The following is a 21,289-nucleotide window of genomic DNA, read 5'->3' as shown; positions in this document are numbered from 1 at the left end:
AATTAAAAAACAACTCATGAAAATTGACCTGGATTAACCTGCTAAACTCATGACTTTTGAGTCATTAAATTGAGATAATCTCATAAAAAATAAATATAAGAAATTTATGAAGCCTGAGCTATAACTAACCCAATGTTAAAATATGAAATTGAAAATAAAAAATTAATTAGAAAAGGCAGCTTAAAATAAAAACAACCCGGGTTAACCTGTTTAACCTATAATTCGAAGTAATGAGATCAGAATAAATTCATGAAAAATAAATAAATAAAATTATGAAGCCCACTTCTAGTAGATCTAATATTAAAGGTTGAGATAAAGAAAAAAACACTAAATCTATAGGTTTGATATATAACCCAACAAAAGAAAAAAAAACTACAAAGTACAATCCTCAAAACAACATAATATTAAATAATGAAATTAAATTTTTTTAAAATTTTTTTTTTGAGTTATTGAATGGTTGAATTAAAAGAAAAGGTAAAAAATAAATATATATTATATATATATATATATATATTTTATGGGTATTATTACAATAAGTTAGCTTCACTATGTAGTGTTTTGTTAATTTATGGGTATGTAGAGTTTAAAGTGATTTTTTTTTTCTTTAAACATGCAAAAAAACAAAGGATTGAGATCTGTGATTTTTTTTATTAGTTTATCAATTTTTTAAATTGATTACAGAATGCTTAAAGGATGAGAATAGATTTATTGAAGTTTATAAAATATTTTTAGGTGAAAATAAGTTATTAAGTTTTTTGAAATAAAAAAACTTGGATTTTTGGTTTTTAGTGATTAGAAAATATCTATGTCAGATGAATGATATGTTGTTTGCAATATTAAAAATAAAACTTGAACAAACAACTTATTGTTTGATATTTTTTTTGAAAAATCAAAACAAAACTAGGAGAGGAAGCTCAACCTTCCACACCTTGCAATTGAGCATTTTACTTTTAAACCAAATGTAAATTTAATTTTTAATTAAAACCCTCTCTCATTTTTTTTTAACTATTTAGTTTAAGTGATTGATATTTTTTGATGGTTTTTATAATTTCATAATATCCAAAGAGATTATTTTAATTTATTTTTTAAGTTTTTTTAATTAAATTTTAGATAACCAAGTTGGATTTGCATGATAATTTGTAAAAATAAAAATCATATGCATGTAGTAACTAAAGTTAACCTCCAAGACAAATAAAAAAACATATGAAATAAAAAGGAAAATCACAATAAAATATTTACATTTATTTTTCACAAAGAAGATTCTAATAATTAGAATCCACAACTCTTATAATAATTTGATAGTTAAACATATATGTCATTTATCATATTCCCCAATTAAAAAACTTTTATGGCATAAAAATAAAAAAGCATCCATAACGGCTATGTAATTTTAATTATACTATAAATTAATTTGAAGCCTGACCCACGGCTAGCTGTTATAAATTATAAGGACTAGTATTCACCTAATTAATAAAACCTCATGTTTTTATTCCAAGGAAATTGAAGAGGCCCAAAATCGAGGCGGGAAATGCAAACAAACTCAAAATTAAAAAGGTAGTTCACTCACTCTACCACCACTCAGTACTCAGAAATTCCTAACCCCGCCGGAGAAATGAGAGGCGCAAGTCATCGCCGCCCAACAAACTCTTTCAACCCACAGCCGACGCCCGATCACCACCGCCATCAATACGCCACCAACACCTCCCGCGACTCCGATGCCAGTTTCGCCAGCAGTCGCCCATCATCCATCGGCGTTGGACGCACCGCCGACCCATATACTGAAAAGGCCCACCAGGCCTCCGCGATTCGCGCAATCAACGCTTACCTCTCCTCGCACTCCTCCAAACTCTTGCCACCTAACTCAACCCCCTCCGGTAAAGATATCACCGAAACCCTAAAATACCTCCTCCACCAACTCGATTACGAATCGACGAAACTTGAGGATGATCTAGCTTCCATCTTGAAATCCCTCAATTGCCCCTTCAAATTCAACAAATCTACACTCCGTGCCCCCAATACTCCTCACAATTGGCCTTCCTATGTAGCCATAATCCACTGGCTAGTCCAGCTTGCGATGTATAGAGAGGATTTGGCGGCCAAGACGGGATCTTTGGTCGAAAACAACAGCATGTTTATGTATGCTTTGGATAGTTACCTGAATTATATTCGCGGCAATGATGATTCGGTGTTGGAATTGGATAACGAATTTATGGGGAAGCTAGGGAAAGAGAGGGAGTCCGTGTTGGAAAATGTTAGGGTCTTGGAAGCGAGTCTGAAAGAAACTGAGGCAAAAGCGGAGGCATTGAGAGCAGGGCCTACAGAAAGGGAGAGGTTGGAGAAGGAGAGGAGTGTTTTGGAGGAGGATGTGAAGAAGTTCCATGCTATGATTGGAGAGTTCACTCAGGGGATCGAGGTGTTGGAGAAAGGGTTGGAGGAGAAAAGGAAGGAAATGGAGACAAAAGTGGAGGAGAAAAAGAAGCTCGATGAGGAGAATGATGAGTTGAAGAAGAGGGTGGAGGAGCAGAGTTTTAATCCGAGGGATGCTGAGAGGATGAAGAGGGAGTTGCAGGTAGTGGATAGAGATATTGTGGAGGCTGAGGCTTCAAGGAATGCTTGGGAGGAGAAGATGTGGGATCTTGATGCTACAATTGCACATAAGTTTAAGGAGATTGAGGCACTTGCTATGGAGTGTAACCAGGCTACTAGGAGGTTTTTTTTTTTCTTTATCCTGAATATTTTCACTTAACAGTATTTGATTTTTGAAACTCTTAATTTTCTGCGTGTGTCCCTGACTTGCTGCCACATTTTTTGTTTTGCCTAGTTGATATGATCAACTGTTAGAATAAATGGTTGGAGGGAAGGACAAAAAGGGGTGGGGGGAGGTGGTTTATACCTCCCTCTCCACTAAGGAAGCGATCAGTTAGTTTTACCTTAGTAGATAATTAAGCTGAACTATGTTATCTAAAGACAGATTATTTTTAAAGCACAAGTCTTTTGCTATGGAGATAAATCGATCCATTTGTTGTTAGAGACGTTGTGCCTTCTGGCTAGCTTAATGAAGTAACGAAACAGTACAAACAACAAACAAAGCAGTGCTTTCTCTTAGTTCTCTTGATGTTTAGGTTCAGCCAAACAAACAACAAATGTCTCATTTTGTGTACATATATATGATGAGGGCTAGCAGAGACAGGTCCACTGCAGCCGGACACATAAGAGGGGTTAATTTCTGGGTGTGATGGATAAATCTAAGAATTGATTGAGATTTGTAAATCATACATTTGCTATTAATTTCTTGATGCAAGGCGCGTGCAAGTCCTTTACTCTGTTTTGTAAAACACACACACATGTGCGTGTGCGTTTTTAAGTTCAATTTTTAAACCAAAAACCTGTCTTACTTCTGGCAAAGAAGGTTAGGCTTATTCCCTAGGTTTGATTGCTGTACCAAAAAAATTAGATGATTCCTTGTTTTCAAATCGTTGTTGGCCTCCTCTTGACATTCATGTTGTGTAGAATTTTACTATAGTGGCTCTCCACGTTTCACTGTTCTTGTTGCTCTTAAATGGCTCCATTTTTGCAAGTTATTCACAATCCTGGTAGGCTTGTGCAGATTGTGACATCAGATATATGTTAATGCATTTAACTTCATCTGCGTGTGTGTCTGACTTGCTGCCACTTTTCTTGTCCCTTTTACTTGTTGTCATGCTAAACTTTTACTACTCTGCTGCACCTGATTTCATGTTGACGGTTGCAGGTTAAAGCTTGGAAATGGCTATCAATATGTGCCTAATGCCAATGGGTCCACAGCTGCTGAGATCATGGGGCTTGACTACAAAACCACAATTAAGCCTGGGCTTGAATCCTTTGCTGCTGCTGTAAAGGGAAGTTCTATGGCAAAACTGGAAGAGTTGATTTTGCTTCAAAAACAGTCATCAGAATTAGCTGCTAAGATTGAGGGAAAAAGAAATCGTACCTCCACACTTCAATCGCATATTGATGAAGTAAGTTCATTAGAACTATGTCTTTACAGTTTGGGGTGTAATTTATGCTATGCCTTTGTGGTATATTATGCTTAAATCTTAATGCAAGTGGAATTATTCACTTTTGGTTTCAACTATAGACAACAAATTCTACCCTCTTCCCCCTGAAAACTTTGGTGATTGATGACTCATCTGTATCAATGAAAAAGCCATTGTTTAAAGGTATGTGACATGAGCTAACATACCTGGATCCCACTTCATTAATGAGAAGTTTTCTTGCAAATTAAGATAGTCGCAAAGCTATCCTAACTGGATGCACAACATCTTAGAAAATCTGTTGAAGAGAGAAAAAGTAGACACTTGGTCATGTAGCAACACATCTGATGCCTATTTCCGAGTCCATGTAGCATGATTCTTACAATGAGACTGAAATCTGAAACCACTATATTTTTTTTTTTACAAAACGAGTGTGATGGTCTCTCCTCAGTAAGCGTTCCCGGGTTAGTGATTACTCTACCAAGGAACTGTCCTGTTGGAGGCTGTCTTGTTTTTTTACTAACACTTCAGGTTTGTGCATTTTCTCAAATAGAATTTCTCTATTGTGCTCTCGCTCCTTTTCACATATCATTGAAAGGAAAAGTTGTTACTGCCACAATTTTCTTAGTTTCACATAATCATGGCATTAGTAGAAGTCTTGGTGTTGCAACCACAAGGTGCAGGTTTGATTTCTTGGCAGTAGCCACTTCATGCAAAATCCTTGAATGTTAGGAATGTCCCCAAATTCTCCATTCTATGACCCCACCCCACTATGGAGGAAGCGTAGCTTGTGAATGGCCAGTTGCAGCATAATTTTAGTTCAACATTGACCTTGATTCCATTGAGGTGTATAATTGTAAGGGCCCTGGTCTCATGTTTTTGATTTTGTTCTCTATGCTCTTTTTTTAGGTGCACTTATGATACATGTAATCTCTTTATTTTGCAGTCAAAGATTTCTGTTTCATGTGATCTTATCCAAAATTTTCAACTATTCCATCAACAAATTAGTAATAGCCACTGTCATTTGTTGTTAGTGGTAAAGATGCTGCACCTATGAGGCTATGACTGAGAAAATGGCCGAGCAAGTGACCCTGTTTTACAGGAAATACTAGTTGAATTACACCAGGAAAGTATCTAATAGAATTTGAGAAGAGAAACAAAGTAGGAAATTTTATCTCAAGATTGTAGAAGTAAAATGTTCATTGGAATCATTACTAGTCTATTGGTGAATTGTGTTGCCATAGATGTTCTCCTTAGGCGTTTATACTGCTTTGCTCCCTTTCCCCTATAATTTAGAGTGCTTATATACATTATTTCATCATGTTTCTCTTACAATGAATATGAATATTTTGGGAATAGCAAAAATGGTATTTGTTGGGTATCTTTATCCAGGTCAAACACTATTTGTGCAAATCGTTGCTTGCTTTTGCATCTTTTATATTTTATTAGATAACTTAAGAGTTGAGAACATGGTCTCTGTAAAATCATTTGTCTTCCTTTATTTCATCCAAAGGCAGTGTTTTGCATTTTTTTTATTGCATGTTCACTTTTCCCATGAAGTTGCTATCGCAAATTCAGAAAATAGTGATATCCATATGTGATGGGACTGAAGAAGGACAACAATGGGAATTATTGTTTGACTATATAGAATTACAACATTGGATGATTACTCTGGATTTTTAGTACCTGTAGCAGCATTAGTATTTATTATTTAGTAGTTGAATTAGGAATTTAGGTTCCTTATTGGATCGGTACTGTTATTAGTTTTTTTCTATTTTATTTGTTTTGGTGCCGATAAGCACTCCACCTAGACTTGAAGTAACGTTGAATATTGACAAAAAAATAAAACCGAGTGTTCTTCCAGAGAATTGGTTCTGTTGTTGGTGGTTCTACACCAGTTTAAATATTGCAAAAGTTGGGGTAAGAAACATTCTATTGAAACCGAATTTCCAAAAGAAACCTACTCGACTTCATGCTTCTGTTTGGCTATTTAGGTTCCTATTTGGTTTCAAAAGAATATTTCAGTTCAGTTTGGTTTCAAAGAAATAAAACTGAACTGACCCAAGTGAACTGTATTTCTTTTAATTTTAGATCAATGTATCATATATTTTTAACAAAAATGGGAACTTAATAGGCTTTTAAGGTGATCTACCATTAAAAAAAATACCAAAATCTCAAAAACAGAAACCAGGAAAGGAACCAAACCAACCAATCACATTCAGTTTGGTTTGCTTCTTCTGTGAATTCAGTTCAATTTAGCTCAGTTATTGAAATTCAGAGTTTTTGAAACCGTGTTGAAATTGCCATTTTGAATTATGGCTTGTAGGTTGCATAGCTCAGCTTCATTTATTTAATGTATCTCATGTATTTAATAGATTTCTCTGGCTTGCTTTTTAATGGAGGGATCATAAGATTCACCTTATCCTGAACAAATCATTTCTCTCAGATGGAAGCTCAGTTGAACTTGTCAAGGAAAGAAACAGAGGACAGCACTTCTAGATGTGCAGCTGAAGCTAAAAAGCTCGTAGAGGATGTTCAGATAGAGGCTCATAACTTGGATGTTTTGGAAAGAGAAGCAGCAGGAATTTTAAAGGTATGGCCTTTTGACTCGCCTATTTCTTCTAACAGTAAAGTTGAATATTTTGGTATTGCTGGGAAGTGCATAAAAACCTGGTGGCAGAATGATTTTCTTTAGATTTTAGGGTTAAAAGCTGCTAAAACATTGTGTTTTCTATGAAGGCTGCCGAACAAAAGTTGCAGGAGGCAATCAAAACAAGTGAAGAAGAAATTCAGACTCAGGCCGTTGAACTTCTTGCTCTGGTTGATTCAGTCTCAAAATGCAAAGAACAAATCGAGGCCAAAATCTCAGAGTCGAAAATCAAGTTATCTGAAACCGTGGTTGCTGTATCAAATGCTTACAAGGGTTCCCTATCAGCACAATTTGGTATCAATCTTGATATCAACCATTAATTTAAAAGGAAATATGTAAGCTTTTATACAATCTAAGAGGTGAAATTGTAACCTTTTGTTTGTGCTGTAAATTTATTTCACCGTTTATCAGAACAAGGTTGTGGTTTTATTCCCAAGTATTGTAGGAGACATTGTTGTGCTAGTCTTGTATGTAAAGCGATGTTTCCCCTTGTTTTGGACTAAAGAAGTAAAGATTGTGTCTGGAACAATATAAAGGAGGAACAAGATGCATAGATATATTATTATTTTCAATGCCCTTCGTTTTGATGTTCATGGACAAATCCAAGGAAAACAAGGTCAACTTTCTTAATTGAATTATTTCAAATATATTTCAGGTTATATTTTTTTAGGTTTAAACTTTAAAAATATGACTTGATTTCACAAAAAATAAAAATTAAAAAAAATGAAGGGCATTTGGAAAAATATAGAAATGTTCTTACTGGGTGATGGTGAACATGCAATTCAATCCTCTTCCTTTTTAACATTATAGCATTTAAAGTTTTATTCAATTAAGCCCGTGTCCCTGTGTGCGGGCACCAGAATTTATGATTGGTCCTTCATTTAGTTATATCAATATGAATGGATGAAAGAATTGGAGCAATGTTATATTTAAAAAACAAATTATATAAATTTTTTATACAATTTGAGGCGTCAACAGCTTTTTTCCAGGCTTTTAATCAATTGTTTAATAACTATGGATGCCATAAATCATTCGCCACAAATGCTCATTGATAGTATAACATTTTCTAAGAAAAAATAATCTGATTTAATTTAATGGGTATTATATAAATTAATACAAGAATAATAAATTAATGGGTATTATATAGCAAAACGTGGCCGTTTAAACACAGTTTTGAATGATTTACTAACAAAAGCCTAAATCATAGTAATCATGACTTTTCATAAACTTAATATAACAAAATAATAATAATAAAATATATTACAAAACAAATAGCAATTTTACAAAACAATATATTCTGTATCTAAAGAAAAAATATTTGTAACAAAATCTTAAAAATATGACAATCAAGCCCCTTTAATTTAATGAGACAAACCTAAATCATCTGAATTTAATCAATTTAAATAAATAAGAATAAAATCCTCATGAACTAATTAAATATACAACAAAGACACATAGAACATTTAGAACCCAAATGCCAAATATCAATGTTACAAAATGATATATAATATTTGTAATAACATGTTTTTGACCTCTTGTTTTTCAATCGGGTTTTCAAAACAAAAAAAAAAAAAACACAAAAACAATAAATAGTGAATGAAATTATAAGCAAGGGAGGTAAAAATAACTAAAATAAACAAGAAAATTCATAAAGAGATAGGGAGATCAGGAGATAAGCTTGGATGAGGAGAAACAAAGACAAGGAAAAAGAAGAGATAACAAAATAAAGTAGAGAAGGAGCTATAAGGAAAAAAAGAAAGAAAAAAAAAACTAAAGAGAAACCAAAAATTAGAAAAAAGAGAAAAAGAATAAAATTCATCTAAAGGTGCTAAAAAAAAAAAGCAGAGAAAGAGGAGAGCAGAAAAAATTTAAAAACCAAAAGAGGAAAAACTCTCTCTCTTTCTTCATGCCATATGAATATACTGTTTTATTTCTTCAAGTAATCACCACCACATAAAACCCCAAACAACACTGAGTAAGACACCCATTGATCACTACTGCTACCACACCATCGAAAGAAGACATGACACAACCACCTTGCGAAACAACCCTTCTTATGCACGAGAAGGGAGAGAAAACTCGAAACTTTCCCCACGTTGATCTCTCTTCTCAAGTGGCGTTAGACATCATTATCAACGTAGAAAGGAATAAAGGAACAAGGTGCACCCAATCGAATGGGTCATATTGCTTGATGCGTGAATCACACGTGCCATATTTCACCAATAATATCCATGTGCTGTCACTATTCACTCATTCAATACTAGAAGATCTATGAATACAAATGGAATCATCGATGGATTTTTTTCATCGGTATTTTGGGGTGATTTTTACCGATTAAATTTTTTCCATCACTAACTTCGTTGTATTTACCGATAGAATATTTCTATAGGTAAATACTGAGGGAATCCCAGTCGGAATATAAGGAACTTTAAAAAACTAAACAATACGATGACATGTAAGTTTTTGCGGACGCCATTATCGATGAAATTATAGTTCGATTCAAATAGGAAAGCTTATATAGTGATGTGTCACTTATACTGACAGAATTATTGATGGATTGACATATAGAATAATTCCAATGATAAATCCATTAGTAATAGTTAATATATGATCTGACCATCAACCCTCCCTTATCTTATTTCTTCTTCTTCTTATTCCTTTAAAAACTTCTATGCAACAAAAAAAAAAAAAAAGCCCCCTCATCCCCCCTCATCTCAAAACAACTTATCATTCCTTACCTTTTTCAGTCACAACAACACTCTATTTGACAACATCCGTGTTCTGATTGAAATTTTATTGTGGATTTTTCATTTTAAGTAAGTAAATCTATCATTTTTTTTTTAATTTGAACACAATTTTAAAGTGTTAATTATTTTAATTGTATATTTTTGTAGTATATGTATTTTGTTTCGTGTTTACTTGTTTTATTGGTTTTTTTCAAACAAACTTCTTGTATGAATTTATGATTTTGTATATGTTATGGTTTGTTTTTTATTTTGTAAAATTATATTTGTTTGTAAATTGTTGAGACTTATGTCGAATTACCGACTTAGATGTGTTGTGATGAAATAAATAAGGGCTTGTTTAACGGGTCCGTTTTATATTTTGTCAATTTTATTTCCATGTTGTAATTTTCATAAACGCATACAGATTTGTATGTACGTAGATAATTGATAATGAATTAAGAGAAATTTTAAAGTAGGTTGGATAATTTTAAGCTAAACCAATATTTTTGAAAATTTATTTAGTTAATGTACTTAATTAATACATGTTGTTATCATTATTTGATATTGGTTCGATAGAAGTCATAAATGATCGTTTATGGATGTATTGAGATTTACCCCAAGAATTGCAGAGGATGAATTATTGTAATGGAATTCAGGGTTTTATTAATTACACAATATCTAATAAGAGAAATGTTAGTGGAGGCAATATTAGATGTCCATGCAATAGGTGTAAAAATAAAATTTTTTTCAATCATGATGTTATAACGATGCATCTTCTACATAAAAAGTTCATGGAGAAATACCTATGGTGCTATGCACACGGGGAACCATTTGTTCTTCATAAGACTATAGTAGAAAGGGTGGTTGAGTCAACTTATAGTGCTAGCAACGTGCATGAAGTTGTAAATAACAACATTAATCCTTATAGAACTATGGTTATGAATGTGATGAGAATAAATCAAGGTCATGCTGGTTAATGCCATTCATAGATGAAGAACCTAATACAGACACGACCAGTTTTTTTGATATTTTGAAAGATTCTAACGAATCATTATAGGATGACTACACAAATCATATTAAATAATCGGTTGTTGCACATGTATTTACCATTAAGTCAAATTATGGGTTGAGTGAGGCTGGTTATGAAAAAATTATTGAATGAGCAAGAAAAATTTTACCTGAAGGGAGAACCTTTATGCTGCTAAGTCCATGATGAAACCTCTTAGTCTGGGATACCATAAAATTGACATGTGTCCAAACTTCTGAATACTGTATTACCTTGAAAATACTGAGCTGATCGAGTGCATGACATGTGGGCATTCTCGTTATAGACCTAGAACTGACAGGGGAAAGACTCTTATAGCATATGAAAAACTTAGATACTTCTCAATCACACCTAAACTACAGAAGTTATCCATATCACCAAAAACTATTGAGTACATGACATGGCACTAATCATATGATGCAATGGATGAAGTGATGGTGCATCCTTCTGACAGTGAAGCATGAAAACACTTTAATAATGTGCATTCTCACTTTTCAGCTGAATCAGGGAACATGAGTCTTGGGTTATGTACAGACCGATTAAATCCATTCAAGTCATTTGTTGCTCCTTATTTTTATTGGCTGATTATACTCACAGTTTACAACTTGCCACCAGGGATGTGTGTGAGGCCGAAATTCATGTTTTTATCTACGATCATACTTGGTCCTAATAGTCTGGGTTGGAATATAGATATTTGTTTTCAACCGTAAATTAATGATTTGTTGCAGTATTGATTCTTTAGGGCTTTGACTGATGATGTATCAATGAGATAAAATTTTCTTTTAAGGGCAACTTTGAAGGCACATGGATTTATTTTTTGGTGTGATAAGGTTGGAATCAATACTCTATAGTAGAGTTGGGAGGATGAGCTGTAAAATGTTTGACTTTGTGTGTAGATGCATTTGATTTGGTGTGTTGATGTAATTAATTTTATGTGTGAATTTTAATAATTTTTCTTTAAAAAAAAATAAACGGTAGGATTATTTTCATATAAAAAAGGGTTTTTTTTTTTTTTTTTTTTTTTATCAAGGAATCAACCTAGTGATAGTATGATTCTTAAATGGATCTTGTCACTATGATGTTGATGCCTTTTATTTTCATATAATAAATAAATAAATAAATAAATAAATAAATGTTTTCTATTTGTTTTTTTTTTTTTTTTTATGATTTATGTGTATTTTTTCTAATCAACCCAAGAATAATATGATCCTTAAATATATTCTATTTCTTGGAAGTTGGAAAATATTGAATGTAGTCAATACACTTATATATATTGTGAATCTGGATATGTAAGTTGAAAGGTACCCTTGGTAATACCCTTTTTTATTGACTTCTCTAACGTACAGTAAACCATCATCCTATTGGTGATGATCTTCAAGGTGATAACATTCAATTTTACATAATCAATATATACCAACAAATATTATTTAAACTTTTGTTTGTAAATATAGCTTTTAATTTTTTTTTAATGGATGCAAATGTTTGTTTATGAATTCTCACATGTCAGGATACATCATCTTTTTCATGGTGAATGAACCTTGGTTGGGTCAACATGACCCCATAAAGTCCAATTAAGTGTGACTAACGACCTCCAAGCTTCATTTAAACATAACCTGGAAAATTAGGCCAAAGCCCAATATATCATTCACCATGCTCTTAGGCCTAATGCATGTATTCCAAAACTAAGGATTGATTTTTTTTCCCAACCTTGGTTTTTAGTAGCCTTTCATCATCCATGATAAACATGCACAAACCACTTTAGGCAAATTATTAATATAAGCACAATAAGTACCCTTTTATCATTAAAAACAAATACATAACAATTTACCTTAGGTAGAATGTCTTAGGTGATTTATATATATTTTTCAGCATAACTAGTCCCTTACGTAGAATCTTTGAATACCAATTAGGGTTTTTAGTTACTATAAAACTAGATAGTAACTTCTTTTTTTCATATTTTTATCTTAGCAATCCTCATCATCTTAGTGAGATGTTCCATGCAACAATATTAGTGTATATTTATAACTAAAAGATATTTGATATAGTTTTCAAAGATTTTTGTAATGAAATCGTAAACTATAACAATCAAGATATTCTCATTTTGAGAAAAACTTAAATCATTCGAATTTAAAGAACTTTAAGTAAATGATACTTTAAGTAAAATCAATGCACAACAAAATATTTAATGATTTTTGAAATATCAAATAGTAATGATACAAAATATGTAATATTAATGCGTATTTTGTAATGAAATAAAACTACCTCAACATAATTATAAGAGATTCTCTATCAAAATCCTAATCTATAACATTTATGATCCTTAAATAGTATTTAGTTACAAAAAATGAAAGACTTAGAATATGAATAGAGGAATCATAATGACGTTTTAGTTCTAATAATGTGTTTAGAATAATAATAAGGAATATGAATGAAATTTAAAATTTTTAATGCCTAGTTTCTAAGATGAAAAGAAATGATGATTACAAGAATGCTTTTATTTATGTTAATAATAGTAAAAATGATAAGGATGATTGTGATGGTGGAAGGGAAGGGATGGAAGAAGTGAAAGATATGATAATTGTAGTAATAATATAGTAACAAAAACAATATATTTAAATAATAATAATGAAACTAGCATGAGAGGTGGCTAGAAAAGAAGGATTGAGGAATAATAATAATAATAATAAAACAACAACAACAACAAACAACAATTTTTTTTTTGAAAAAAAAATCATCGCTGTTATAATGAAAATTGAGAAGTGATGGTAATAGAAATACTTGATTTAATAAATTATATATTTTAGTTATCATCAACATTCTCACTTCATTATTTTTAACAAAACACATAAAATAAGAATATAGCTTTTATTTTCATTTTCCACCATTCCATTTTTTTTTTAACACCAATATCACATTCGATATCTTGGCAACCCACACTCTTTTCTTGAATACGAAGAAAACTGAGTCTTTTATGTTTTGAGAGGGGGAAAAGGTCTAATCTTTGTAAAGTAGTCGCTACCTAATATTATAATAACTAGGAACCATAGATATTAGTGGCAGAAATTATGGATCAGAATTACAAAAAATTATGGCTGTAATTATGAGATTTATTTTACCATAATTAGTGTATTAAGTTGTATACATGTTCTTACCTATATTAGAATATTAGCAGTTAGTGTATTAACTATGTATATTTTTTTAGAAAAAAATAGATTGTACAACAACTCTTATTTAATAGAAAGGATCCTCGTGAAGAGAACATTCAACCATTTACTCAAATTTGGTTTGGTATCAGAGTCAGGTTCTATAACCTTCTGATCTATCTTTTGTTTAGGGTTGATTTTTTTTTTTAATGAACAACTTCATTAATTTATTTTTTGTCAATTCACTTTTGGTTGACAATCTTGCTTTGAGATTTCTAGTTCTGATTTTTTTTAGAATGTCTATAGAAACTTTGAGTATCAAATTTACAGGCAAGAACTAAACGGTATGGGAATTTCAGTTCAGGATATTTTTGAAAGGGAAGGAGCTTTGAAGGCATATTGACGGGACTTCTCTGGCTCCTGCAAATGATGAAGCATTTAGTCAATGAGAGATAAAGGATGCTTGAATTATTTCTTGGATTTTAGCATCTATTGAAGGGCATATGGTGAAAAATTTATGTTTCTTTTGTACAGCTAGAGAGATGTGGGATTATCTAAAGCATGTATATCATCAAGATAATACTGTATGATGCTTTCAACTTGAATTCGAGATCAGTAATTTAAGTCAAGGTAATCTCTCGATTTAGCAATATTATTTTGGTTTTTTTAATCTATGGAGCAAATATTCTGGTATTATCTATTCTAAAGTGTCTAAAGAGGCCTTACCTAGTCTTCAAGCGGTTCATGAAGTTAGTAAGCGAGATTAGTTTTTAATGAAACTAAGACCAAAATTTGAGATTGCTCGGGTTGGATTGCTGAATAGAGATCAAGTTCCTTCTTTGGATGTTTGTCTAGGCGAATTATTGCGTGAAGAATAAAGAATGGCTACACATATGTGAATCTAAGAAGATATCTAAAGTTGTCTATGTTGCTTATATTACTCAAAGGAAGAATCGAGACAAAGGAACTATAAAGCGCTGCAGGTGCAAGGAGTATGGGCATATTGCCTATAATTATGGCAAGAAATTCTACAATTACTGTAAGTGGAATGGACACATTATCAAAGAATGACCTACACATCCAGAAAATAAAAAAGCACAAGCTTTTCAAGCTGCTGTTTCAAACCATCAAATTTCCGGTTCTACTTCCACAACCACTAGTATCAACCAGCCCACTGTTACTCCAGAAATGGTACAACAAATAATTTTAACTGCATTCTCTACGCTTGGACTTCAGGATCAAGGTAAAACTATCTTTTTTTCTTGGATTGTTGATTTTGGAGCATCTAATCATATGACTGGCTCATCTAATTTGTTATGTAATCTCCAGGAGTATAGTGACACACAAAATATTTAGATTGCTAATGGTAGTAATTGATTAGTACTTAAAAGTGCATTTTTTTTTTATCAAGGTTTTATATCATCATTTTGCACTTAAAGTATGAATAACTCCTTAACTAAAACATGTTTTATAATAACATATCTAATAATATAAGATACCTTTAATTTATGGTAAATGTTCATCTTAAATGCAAGCCTATCACATAAATGAAAGGATTTATTGATGAGTTTAAGTACTGAAATTGAAAGGACAAAGAGAGGGCCAAACTTAGAAAATGGATGGTGGTGCAGTCCAAACTGGAACACTATTCGGTAATTAGGTCATATCTGGAGTTGTAGATCTCGAATTTAGGTATGCTTTATATGGATGGAAAGGTAAGACATAGGCTTACAACTTTCATATGGAGTCCAAGATTTAAAAAGGTCATTTTTAAGTCCAAATTATAGCAACAACGGAGAAGTCCGAATCTATCCTGCAGCCCAGACATTGTTTAATGGTTAGCCCATATCTCGAGTTCTAGAAGTTCAAATGACCTTAATTTTTTTTCCTGGAAAAATAAGAAAATTTCCTAGAACTTTCATGCGTATAGGTGGTTCCAATTCTGATGTTAGTAATGACGTTTTGTTCAGACAAGAAGATAAGGATTTTCACTAAGTCAAGAGTTGGCCACCCACTCAACAATTAGTCATCAAATCAATAGTTTCAAATTTTGGCATATAAAAGGAGGCATTTTCCATGCATTTAAGATCTTGGTTGTTCAGATCAAGATCATGAAATAAAAATCATGCTCTTTATTTCTTTCTTTATATTTTTGTAATGTTTAAGTTTTATTTCATGTTATATTTTTCTTAATCTCTTATTTATGCTTTTCATTTCCTTTACTATAGTTATGTTTTTATGTTGTTAATTTATGTTTCTCTTCTTCATTATGTTTAGCTAAGTTTATTATGTCAAGGTGAAAAGGTTTCACTAATGGTGTTAGAATATGTATAAATAATATAAACTCAACATGGACTTCAATGTTTATATCCAAGAAAGTTTGTTATTAACATATCTTATCTTTTTATCTTACTAATTCTTAATATCTTGCTTGTTAAATGGTTAATCTAGATTTGTGTTATATAACACTTGGTACAACAAATGCTTGACACTTTCATAGCCAACCGTATAGTATAACCTACACATGTGCTATGAAAGGAACTTGATTTGTTGTTAACATAAGTTAGCATTATGAATTCCTGAAAATATTTAAAAGTTTGGTGTTACTTAAATAAGATAATTAATATGATCATGTTAAAAATTTATAATGAACTATTAAGGATAAATCATCCAATTGGAACCTCATTTATGCGTGGTTTCTAGTTGATTAATAAAAAGAGTTTATATTATACTTATTTCTAATACTATTAGTGGATCCTCTAACCTTGACAATTGTTTTATAATTATTTGATCCTTACATTAATATCTCATAAACTCTTTATTTTATTAAGTATATATATTATTTATAATATATAGTTCACCTTTTTGTGGTTGGACCCCGGTCTTGCTGGGTTATTTATTACTTCGACTCTCTTGCATTTGAGATAAGATATCAATCTTTTGGTTGTGTCAAATTTTTGGTGCCGTTGCCAGGGAGGTAAATTTCTATACAAATTATAAATTTTGTTATATTTTTCTCCTTTCACTTTTCTTTTATCTAACTTTTATTTCTCGTGTTTTGTCTCCTTTTCTTTTCTTCTTTTTATTCTTTTCCTACACGTGCATGAGAGTTTGGTCACGTACATTAAATGATAGACTTTGTAGGGTATCCTCATCTTCTTTAAAAAACATGGCTGAAGAGGATAATCAGTCGCTTTATAATGAGAATAATAAGAATAATCGGGTTAGAACACTTAGAGACTACATGAATCCAACAAGAACAATTGTGCGATCATGTATATTTTTTTTCTTCTGATGTGTCTCATTTTAATTTTAAGTCAGACATTATTCAACTTTTACCTTCTTTTCATGGCTTAGATCTAGAAAATCCATACTTGCATCTGAGAGAATTTGAAGAAGTTTGTAACACTTATAATAACTCAAATTGTAGCATGAACACCATCAGATTAAAGCTTTTTTCTTTTTCTTTAAAAGATAAAGCTAAAACATGGCTACAAAATTTGAGACTAGGATCCATTCATGCTTATGATGAAATGCAATAATAATTTTTAAAGAATTTTTTTTCCATTTCACAGAACAAACTCTTTCAAAAGACAAATCAACACTTTCACTAAAAAATCAGGATAAACATTTTACCAATATTGGAATAAGTATCGAGACTTGCTTAATACTTGCCTCATCATTGTTTTGAAACATGAGTATTGGTTTCACAGTTTTATGAAAGGTTAACACCTAAAGATAGATAAATTTTTGAATTAATGTGCAATGAAATTTTTGAAAATAAAGATCCTAATGAAGCAATGGAGTTCCTAGACTTGCTAGCTAAAAATGATTAAAATTGGGACACTACAAGCACTTATGAGGCACTGGGTAAAACTCAATATCATACATTTTGTAGAGGTTTGTACAACCTTAGGGAAGATCAAGACCTTCAAGCCAAATTTACATCTTTTGCTAGAAAAGTCGAAGCACTAGAATTGAAAAAAAATGGTCAATTAAAATCTATTCAAGAAATTGTATGTCAAATCTGTGAAACGAATGAGCATGTAACCAATAACTGTTTAACTTTGCATTCTTTCAAGGAATGTGTAATCACCAAAGAAAAAAAAAACAGTTTTAGATAAACCAAAACAAGAATAAGGATACATCTAAACCAAACCCCAAACAACCCATTTCTTTTGATGGGGAGTATAAATAACAAGAGAGGAGAGAGAATGATCCATCTTCTTCCCAAACCAGCAGCTGCATGTCATTCTTTCCTTCCCCTTTCACAACAGAAATGTGAATCAAACCAGTAAAGATGACTTTGTGAACTTGTGAGGGAGAGATGAGACCTTGAGAGAGGAGTGGGCAGCTGCATAGAGGAGAGGAAAAAAAGAGCTGGAAAACGTGAGAGGAGGAAGAAGGAGGAGAACCAGCAGCTGAAGAGAAAAGAATAATGTCAAACCTTCGTCAAACTTAGTTAAATTCAGAAGGTATGGGTCATGAAACTCTTTTCCTCTTCCCCTTAAGATCAAAAACGAAAATGAAGAAGAAAAACCCTAAGAAAAGAATTGATCTAAGACCTAAGCCAGCTGTGAAGGAAGCTGAAATTAAATAAAAGAACAAGCAAACAAAAGTGAAATAAAGCCAATTTCAGAACATCTAACAAATAAATGTGTTCTGCTGTGATGTTGTTGTGCTGAAATTAATGTGTTCTGCTGTGATGTTGTGTGCTGAAAGTAAGGTATTCTAAACCTGTTTTTATGAGTCTTTGCAAGTTGATTTAGAAATGATGACTGGATGTTAAATCATAGATTTTAGTTGTTAGACTTAAATTGAGGAAAAAGTATGAGTTACTAAATTAAAGAACTTCTTGTGTTGTATGTAAATGGAAAGGCTGACGAATCTGGACAGTTTCGTCTCTTGATTTTCAAGAGATTTCGGGTAGGAGGATGAAAGAATTAGGATCATATTCCGTATAGAAATTGTAGTTTTGAATGTTGGCTAATTAATGAAATTGGTCTTGCTCAATTTGGAGATTATAGAACTCCCGTTATGGGTCACCAAATGAGACAGTAACAGTTCAAAAATGAGATAGTGACAGTTCAAAAATGTCTAGATAGTAACAGTTTAAAAATGAGACAGTAACAGTTCAAAAATGAGATAATGATAGTTCAAAAATGTCTAGATAGTAACAATTCAAAAATGTCTAGATAGTAACAGTTCAAAAATGAGACAGTAACAGTTCAAGACAGTAACAGTTCAAAAATGAGACAGTAACAGTTCAAGACAGTAACAGTTCAAAAAATGAGACAGTAACAGTTCAAGGTAACAGTTAAAAATGAGACAGTAACAGCTCAAGACAGTAACAGTTCAAAAATGAGACAGTAACAGTTCAAAAATGAGACAGTAACAGTTGAAAAACGAGACAGTAACAGTTCGGATTTTACGTAGAAATAGTTCAAATATATGTATATAGAAATGATGACTGAAAGAAAGACTTATTGGTTGTTGATATGTTTATAATAAAACATATTCGTGAGTGAGAAAAACTTATGGGATAAACCTGTGAATTTCAGGAGGGACCACAGGCGTGGGGCAACAACAACAGCAGCAACAGGGGAGTACAAATAGAGCTTCTATTTCAGGTAGGTGACTTGCACCTTCCCTTTTCATACGTTGAATATTGAAATATTTAACTTGAGTATACCATATTGTTAGAACCGATATTAGATTGTCGAACGCTTAAATGTTGATTAAAGGATGATTAGCTTCGGCTAATGGCATCCGTATGGATGGCCAGGATGATGGACTGATTAGCTTCGGCTAATGGCATCCGAGTGGATGGCCGGGACAAATGAATGATTAGCTTCGGCTAATGGCATCCGAACGGATGAAAGAATGATTAGCTTCGGCTAATGGCGTCGAGTGGATGGCCGGGAGAAAAGAATGATTAGCTAATGGCATCCGAATGGATGGCCGGGATGATGGACTGATTAGCTTCGGCTAATTGGCATCCGGATGGATACAAAAGAATGATTAGCTTCGGCTAATGGCATTCGAATGGATGGCCGGGATGATGGACTGATTAGCTTCGGCTAATGGCATCCGGATGGATGGCCGGGACAAAAGAATGATTAGCTTCGGCTAGTGTCAATTCGAAAACTTGTGCATCTAATTGTATTACTAGTTGTTATATCAACTACATGAATAAATTATAAATGTTAATGTTTTATTTAACGGCCAAACCGTTAGTACCATTATTATTATTAAGTATTTCATCCTTTTAAATGTTTTATACTACTGCAGGGACGTCACACCAACGAGATGTTTAGGAAACCCGATACACGGGAACCTACTTTTGCAAGGAATCATGTAGATGCATTCTATATCACAATGTATTTTGTATGGATCAATGTACTGAATGTATAACTTTTACTAGATCCTTTTGTTTAAAAATGTGATGTCTATTAGTGGATAGGAATGCAAACTCATAACTATGTATATATTCTTTTAATATGATCTTCAAATCATGCAACTTTAATATTATGTGTTTGTGTAAGATTCACTTTTAAATGAAATGTTGATTGTATGGATTGTAGTTTGATGATGTAAAGCTTCAAGTTCCCTAATTACCGGCACCATGTGTTTTAAATATATATAAAAAAAATAATTTACTGTTGATTTGGGCTTGGAAAGTCGGGTTATTACAGAATGCCTCCATGAATAAGCCTACATGCTTTAAACAGTTTCCAAAGACCCAAGCATAACGTATACTCGCAAACATACAACCCTGGTTGAAAAATCACCCAAATTTAAGTTGGAAGAGTGATAATAATAACGCAAAAATTTCACAGCCATCATTTCAAGCACACTATAATTTTTAAAATTCTCATGGATATGCACCTTCTTATGCTCCATCTCCTAGAAGAAATCTTGAGGAAACATTACATGCATTCATTGAAAAGTAAGAGGCAATCAACACTCAACTTGCTCAAAGCATGACAGATTTTAAAGATACCCTTGCAAAGTTAACATTTGCTCTCATTTTCTAAGAGAAAGGTAAGTTTCCATCTCAACCACATCAAAATCCAAAGGGGCAATACGATGCAAATGCAAGTAGTTCTAGAAGTCAACACATGGATCAAGTCAAATCAGTCATCACTCTTCATAGTGGTAAGGTTATTGAAAAACCCACTCTTGAACTTTGTGAGAAAGATGATGAATCAATCTCTGAGGGTAAGAAGGGGGTTGAATTTGAACATTGTAAAGAAAAGACTGATTCCCCACCAGCACTTCCATTTCCTCATGCAATGACCAGACATGAAGCAATCGAGGATGAAAAAGGCACCAAAAATGTTGTCGCGAATCATTTGTCAAATTGAAAATAGATTCGACATCCGACATCACACCAATCGATGATTACTTTCCTGATGAATCTTTACTTTCTCTTAGTTCAATGCCTTGGTTTGCTAAAAATATCAATTTTCTTGCTTTAGGATTTTTTCCAGCTTATTTAGATAACCAAGACAAAACAAAGTTTTGGAGCGACGTGCAAAACTTTTATTGGGATGACCCTTACTTATTGAAATATTATCCTGATCAAATATTTCAAAGATACATTCTTGACAATGAGGTAAGTAGTGTTATTAAATTTTATCATTTTAAGGCATGGGGGGATCATTTCTCGTAAAAAAAAAAATTTACTGCAAAAATCTTACAAAGTGAAT

At 32.4% G+C, this 21,289-nt stretch overlaps 1 protein-coding gene across 1 annotated transcript; it reads left to right on the top strand.

Annotated features, from left to right (window-relative positions):
• The first annotated feature begins 1,482 nt into the window (after positions 1-1,482).
• Positions 1,483-7,256, top strand: LOC118040209 (kinetochore protein NDC80 homolog). The gene is made up of 4 exons (XM_035047087.2): positions 1,483-2,709; positions 3,752-3,998; positions 6,460-6,606; positions 6,753-7,256. The coding sequence occupies exons 1-4, from the start codon at positions 1,613-1,615 to the stop codon at positions 6,981-6,983; spliced, it is 1,722 nt and encodes a 573-aa protein (XP_034902978.1). The 5' UTR covers positions 1,483-1,612; the 3' UTR covers positions 6,984-7,256.
• The last annotated feature ends 14,033 nt before the right edge of the window (positions 7,257-21,289 follow it).

This window comes from Populus alba, chromosome 1 (genome assembly GCF_005239225.2).
Source record: "Populus alba chromosome 1, ASM523922v2, whole genome shotgun sequence".
Classification (NCBI taxonomy): Eukaryota; Viridiplantae; Streptophyta; class Magnoliopsida; order Malpighiales; family Salicaceae; genus Populus; species Populus alba.
Note: the sequence above shows the minus strand (reverse complement) of the source record. Positions and strands in the feature narration are given on the sequence as shown.

Excerpts from the sequence above, each read along its gene's own strand:
- LOC118040209 (XM_035047087.2), top strand. The coding sequence starts at position 1,613 with ATGAGAGGCGCAAGTCATCGCCGCCCAACAAACTCTTTCAACCCACAG. Across the intron at positions 2,710-3,751 it reads TGTAACCAGGCTACTAGGAG|GTTAAAGCTTGGAAATGGCT; the intron begins GTTTTTTTTTTT and ends TGACGGTTGCAG. Across the intron at positions 6,607-6,752 it reads AAGCAGCAGGAATTTTAAAG|GCTGCCGAACAAAAGTTGCA; the intron begins GTATGGCCTTTT and ends TTTTCTATGAAG.